Source organism: Rutidosis leptorrhynchoides, chromosome 5, assembly GCF_046630445.1.
Source record: "Rutidosis leptorrhynchoides isolate AG116_Rl617_1_P2 chromosome 5, CSIRO_AGI_Rlap_v1, whole genome shotgun sequence".
Taxonomy (NCBI): Eukaryota; Viridiplantae; Streptophyta; class Magnoliopsida; order Asterales; family Asteraceae; genus Rutidosis; species Rutidosis leptorrhynchoides.
The window spans coordinates 454,512,624-454,519,258 of record NC_092337.1 but is presented as its reverse complement, the minus strand read 5'-3'; the positions used below and the strand labels follow the sequence as shown (position 1 = coordinate 454,519,258).

The 6,635-nt window shown below is 33.2% G+C and overlaps 1 protein-coding gene across 1 annotated transcript; it reads left to right on the top strand.

The window, feature by feature from the left end:
• The first annotated feature begins 2,900 nt into the window (after positions 1–2,900).
• On the top strand, positions 2,901–5,894 carry LOC139847110 (aquaporin PIP1-2-like). The gene is made up of 4 exons (XM_071836720.1): positions 2,901–3,300; positions 3,961–4,259; positions 5,345–5,485; positions 5,631–5,894. The coding sequence occupies exons 1-4, from the start codon at positions 2,970–2,972 to the stop codon at positions 5,724–5,726; spliced, it is 867 nt and encodes a 288-aa protein (XP_071692821.1). The 5' UTR covers positions 2,901–2,969; the 3' UTR covers positions 5,727–5,894.
• Positions 5,895–6,635: the final 741 nt, after the last annotated feature.

Below are 6,635 nucleotides of genomic sequence, written 5' to 3'. Positions count from 1 at the left end.
TATGTTTTTCAAAATGGTCATCAAGACGTCGTTCTTTCGACTGAAATGACTACCTCTTACAAAAATGACTTGTAACTTGTATTTCCGACTATAAACTTATACTTTTCTGTTTAGTTTCATAAATTTCAGTTCATTATGAAACCATAGCAACTTGATTCACTCAAAACGGATTTGAAACGAAGAATTTATGTGTAAAACAAAATTGGATATTTTTGCTTGTTTTAGATACGTGAAACTTTGTAACAAATCTATACTAACCATAACTTAACTAATTTATATTTTATTATACATGTATTCTAACATATATTATGTAATCTTGATAGACCATAGACACGTATACAATGTTTTGACATATCATATCGACGTTATCTATATATACTATTTGGAACAACCATAGACACTCTATATGCAGTAATGCCCGAGTTAGCTATACAGGGTTGAGGTTGATTCCAAAATAATATATATACTTTGAGTTGTGATTGAGTCTGAGACTTGTATACACTGGGTCGTGGATTGATTCGAGATAATATATATTGATTTAATTCTGTACTACTAACTGTGGACAACTAATTGTGGACTACTAACTTTAGACTGTTAGCTTAACAAACTTAAATCGTTAAAACATAATAAAATATGGTATGAATATATTTCTATCATACTTTGATATATGTTTATATTTGTTATAGGTTCGTGAATCGACCCGTGGCCAAGACTTATTTTCGACGAAGTAAAAATCTGTGAAAGTGAGTTATAGTCCCATTTTTAAAATATAATATTTTTGGGATGAGAATACATGCAGCTTTATAAATGTTTACAAAATAGACACAAGTACGCGAAACTACATTCTATGGTTGGATTATTAAACCGAATATTGCCCCTTCAAGTCTGGTAGCCTAAGAATTAGGGAAATGACCCCTAATTGACGCGAATCCTAAAGATAGATCTATTGGGCCTAACAACCCCCATTCAAGTTATGAATGGCTTTAGTACTTCGATTTATATGGTGATTGCGATTGCCAATTTATGACATACTTGCGAGTATGCGGGGAATATTCTATATGCATTAAAGTTAATGCCGGTTACCAGGTGTTCATCATATGAATGATTTTTATACACTTGCGAGTGTAAGATTATTGAATAAATGAAATCTTGTGGTCTATTATTACGATTTGATAAATATATAGGTTAAACCTATAACTCACCAACATTTTTGTTGACGTTTTAAGCATGTTTATTCTCAGGTGATTATTAAGAGCTTCCGCTGTTGCATGCTAAATAAAGACAGGATTGGAGTCTGCATGCTTGTATAATATTGTTTAAAAAATGCATTCGAAGACTTAAGTTGTTGTGTATTATTATTGTAAACCATTATGTAATGGTCATGTGAAAACGCTATATTTTAGATTATCATTATTTGATAATCTTCGTAATGTTTTTAAACCTTTATCGATAAAATAAAGGTTATGGTTTGTTTTTAAAAATCGAATGCAGTCTTTGAAAAACGTCTCATATAGAGGTCAAAACCTCGCAACGAAATCAATTAATATGAAACGTTTATAATCGATATGAACGGGACATTTCAATGGTAAAATAGATATCGATCTTTATTGATTATTACAATGATAACTTAACTCAATATTTAATCAAGGGTGATGTTGGTGATACTATAAGTTTAGATGTGGATGTTGTAGTTAATACTTTAGAATAGATAGGAGGGATTGATGACAAAACACGGGATGATCACCATGAGTGGGATGTTGCAGTTGAAACTTTAGGAGGGATTGATGACCATGAGTTGTATGACACTGAAAGTGAGGTTGGTGGTGAAAGTGATATTGAAAGTGATGCTGCTTTCATTGATCACTTATCGATAAGAGGGTGAGGAAGAGGTGAAAGAACTTAGAATTTTAAAGGTCAATGCTAAAAAGGGATAAAAAAAGATCCCAAAACCAAAGTTAAATGTGCCAAAAAAGATTAAATAATGACAACCCTATGATGGAAGCAATCGGTGAACATGAGTTTATTTTTTTTGAAAAGCAACAAAATATCATATATTAATCTCGAGTTTTTGTACAAGACAGAATGCTCAACTGGAACATAATACATGAACAACAAGCTCCACAAGAACATGAATATAACAGACAGGTTACGATGCCAAGATGGTAGCATAGCCTCAACACAAAACGCAAAAATTAGAGCTTGCTAACCCACTTGATGACAATTACACAATGAAGTACATCGGGTTATGAAGCCAGTTGTGCCAGTCGATGGTTTTTGCTTTGAACCTCTTCACGATCCACTCGAAGCTCTTAATTTGGATATCATTTAACGCGACCGGAGCATTCCAACTTTTATTTTTAAATACCTTTTGGTTCCGATTCTTTCAAATGAGTTTATGGAAGATCTTTTGAAGAAGTTAAAAAATAATGAAGTGAGTAATCCTTTTAGAGCTATTGTAGTTGTTGAAGATGTGCCAATACATGATGAGAAAACTAATTGGTGAATTGCGCATTATGCGCACCCTTTAGTCACAATATCTTTTTGAACAATTTGACATAGTCAAGAATTAAACTCGAGTGGTGAACTTCATTCGAGTGGTGTGCTTCATTGAAAACTCGGTGGCCAGTCAGAATTTTATCTAAAAAAGTTTGCAAGTCATACAACCTAAATTCCTAAAAGTTACTACTACTACGGTATAATATTTGCATTTAATCCATAAAAAAATGAATTTAGAAACAGAGGAAAAGTGTAATATTCCCAAATGATTCTCAAAACCCAATCATTAGACTAGAGATTAAGTAAAGAATACACTTAAAATAAAATAAAAGTACTATAATAATAAAACACATTAAACTTTGGAGTAGCTAAATGAAGACTTCCCCTATTATAAAACCTCATCCACTCACCTCACAAACTCAGAACCTCACTACCCAAAATACAAAACAAAAAAAGTACTCAGTTAAACAAAAATGGAGGGTAAGGAAGAAGATGTTAAGTTGGGTGCAAACAAGTTTTCAGAAAGACAACCAATTGGTACATCAGCTCAAACAGAGAGTAAAGATTACAAAGAACCACCACCAGCTCCTTTGTTTGAGCCTGGTGAGTTATCATCATGGTCTTTTTACAGAGCTGGAATTGCTGAATTTATAGCAACTTTCTTGTTCTTGTATATCTCTGTTTTAACTGTTATGGGTGTTGCTAAATCACCCACAAAGTGTGGTACTGTTGGTATTCAAGGTATTGCTTGGGCTTTTGGTGGCATGATCTTTGCCCTTGTTTACTGCACTGCTGGTATCTCAGGTATACTTTTCTTTTCCTTAACTTTATTTTATTTTATTTTATTTTATTTTTTGATATTTTTCTGCTTACTTATCAGTCTATGTTAAAACTCTACAAGATTTACTAAGTTAACAACTTTCAAGATTTAGTTACTTTAGATCTGTGTGAAATTTCACTTATATACATACATGTGTGTATGTATATATGTTGTAAAACACCTTTCAGTGTTTAGAATTTAGATAATTTGGTTTTCTTGATGTTGTGGATTTTTAACAAATTATTGGCATACCCTGTTCTTTTTTTGAGCTAAATTTTTAATCTTTAGTCTGAAATGATGCTATGGAGTTCATAAAATGACTCTATTAAGTGTAGTTTTGTAGTTTATTTTTTTTATTTTTCGTAGGTTTCTTAATTTACCTGCTTTTTCTTCTTTTTAATGTCTCTAGATCCATGTGAAATTTAACAATTTTTTCTTTCTTACAAACCCTAGTTGATTTGCTAGAGATCAAAATACTGTGGTCCGAGGTAGAATTTTTCTTTATTAAAAAAAATTGAATAGTTTCCAATTTAGTCCAGAAATAGCTTTTTGCTGGTGGTTCAAAAATATAACTATTACTGTATATTTTTGTTGAATATATATTAATTCATGTTATGGTTTTAATTTTTTTTTTTTTAAAACAGGAGGACACATCAACCCAGCTGTGACTTTTGGTTTATTACTAGCTAGAAAACTGTCTTTAACCAGGGCAGTGTTCTACATGGTGATGCAGTGTCTTGGAGCCATATGTGGTGCAGGTGTGGTCAAGGGGTTCCAGGGGAAGCACACATTCACCGGTGTGGGTGGTGGTGCTAATGTTGTAGCCCATGGTTACACAAAAGGGTCAGGTCTTGGTGCTGAGATAATAGGGACCTTTGTGCTTGTCTACACTGTTTTCTCTGCTACTGATGCCAAAAGAAGTGCCAGAGACTCGCATGTTCCTGTATGTGTCCATATCTCTTGTTTATTCACCACTTATTGTTATACCTCTTGCTAACTAGTAAAATGTCCAAAATACCCTTAGCTACACTTGCATGCCTAACATATTTGCAAACGGCGGCGGCCGTTGCGACGTTTTGATGACTAGCTCGTCTAGACTCTGTCTTGGCGTCTAATAAGTCAGTCAACGGTTAATAGTCGGTTCAAAGGCGTGAAAGGTAGGGTCAACGCCGGTTTAAAGTCAAAATTTTGGCTAAAGTTGGTTAAATTAATAAAAATTGATGTAGTTTAGTGTTACTTTTTTGTATTATTTTAGCGGTAATAACGATTTAGGTACATACTGGTCAACGAAAGTAAACGTGTATATATATATATATATATATATATGTTCAAATTTCAACGTCAGTAAACGTCCGTCTCAACCCTTTATGGTCCCGACCATCTCGACCCGTCTCACGCCTTTTTCAATAATACCTCATGTCTAATGAGTTCATTTTGAACAGATAAAAATAAGCTATTCCAAAGACTCACAAGACTTTAATGAAAACATATAAAATACAAAAAGGGGAGACAACTAGGAATTATTTTGTTTTTTAACAATTGAATGTTGGGAATGATGGAAGATTAGGTATTGTAGGTTATATGTCTCTATCTCATTTTTTGTCTGTGCATATGCATGTGAAGGTGAATTACTTCCATGTGCAATGTCTTTCCTAACGTTTGCTAGTGCTTTTTGTGGCCATAGTTTGTCATTCTATGGTGGGGCAATGTTAGTATTTTCATATATTGAGTGCTAAATTTTTTGAATACTATTCTTTTACCAGAGCCAAATTTGCTGATTCCAAACTCATAGCCTTTTACAAGCTTGTACGATATGCATTCAAATTTGAAATTTGTACTTTTCTTAAATAAAGTTAACTACCCTTTACTAATGGGCCAAAATTAGACCTTTTGGAACTTGTAAAAATGGCATCCCATGCGGTAAAAAGTAAAAGCTGCACACTTTACCTCGCGTTTGACCTGCTTTAGTTGACCTTACCTTATGTTTGACCATCTTTAGTTGACTTTATTTTTGAATATATTTTGCAGATTTTGGCTCCTCTTCCAATCGGGTTCGCGGTTTTCTTGGTTCATTTGGCTACCATTCCCATCACCGGAACTGGTATCAACCCTGCAAGGAGTCTTGGGGCTGCAATCATCTACAACAAGGACCACGCATGGGACGATCATGTAAGTCCTTGTTTTTTCAAATGCATTATTAATACGGAGTATCTTTTAAAATACTCCGTACTAATCAAGATTGAGTTTTGATTAGTTCAGTATATGTATAACTAAATGGCTAAAAGGGTATGTTTGTTTTACAATCTTTTTGCAGTGGATTTTCTGGGTCGGTCCGTTTATTGGAGCTGCACTTGCGGCTTTGTATCACGTGATCGTCATCAGGGCTATTCCTTTCAAGAGCAGATCTTAAGAGAATTTGTATTTCTTTGATTTGTTGTTGTCTGCTATGGATTGTTGTTCTCTACTCAAATGTGGATTTTAGTTGTTTAATTTCTTTATTAGTTTTCAGTTGATGAATGTGTGTAAATTACCTATCTACCCCTGAGTTGGTTATGTATTGAATTTTAAGTTATGAAATCATGTGGTTCTTTTCCCTAAAATATTAGCATGTTTGAGCTGGAAAAAATATGTTCTCTATAAAGCAAGGTTGCAAAATTAGTTATTCGGGGATTAATCGGTTGGAACTTTAAAAAGAGTATCAGTAATTCGGGGATTAATCGGATTGTATTTTATACATTTAAATATTAAATTTCAAGAATGATGTGTAAAAATATAAAAGAAAACCATAAACATAAACGTTAACTTCAACTTGTCTAAAAATGTTTATTTTGTTCAAAAACTCTAAAGTTGTTTAAATTCATGAATCGACTTTGATTATCAAATTCAATTTTGACCCTTTAATGTGTGTGTGTTTTCCCGTCCCTTACTCGTCTTTTGCGTCATCATTATATATATTCATAATCTCAGTATACGTTTAGCACATAATCATTCATCATTTCAATCGTCAATTTACTTATCAAAGAAGATAGAGTTAGGCACATGTCACCATCAAGAGTTAGGCAAATCAATTATTCATATCTTATTCATGAATTCATACGTAATATCCTAATTCAACATTCAAGCAAACATTCGTGGGTATTATTATGGACTATTAATATCCACAAGCCATTCTTAATATGTATCTTAATGGACCATTATTAGTGGGCTCCTTTTAGTGGACTACATTTAATGGGCCTAGCTCATTCCTTCATATATATAAAGAAGACTAAAGAGGATTCCAGGACATTATTCTACACATACAAGATACAACATGAGATCG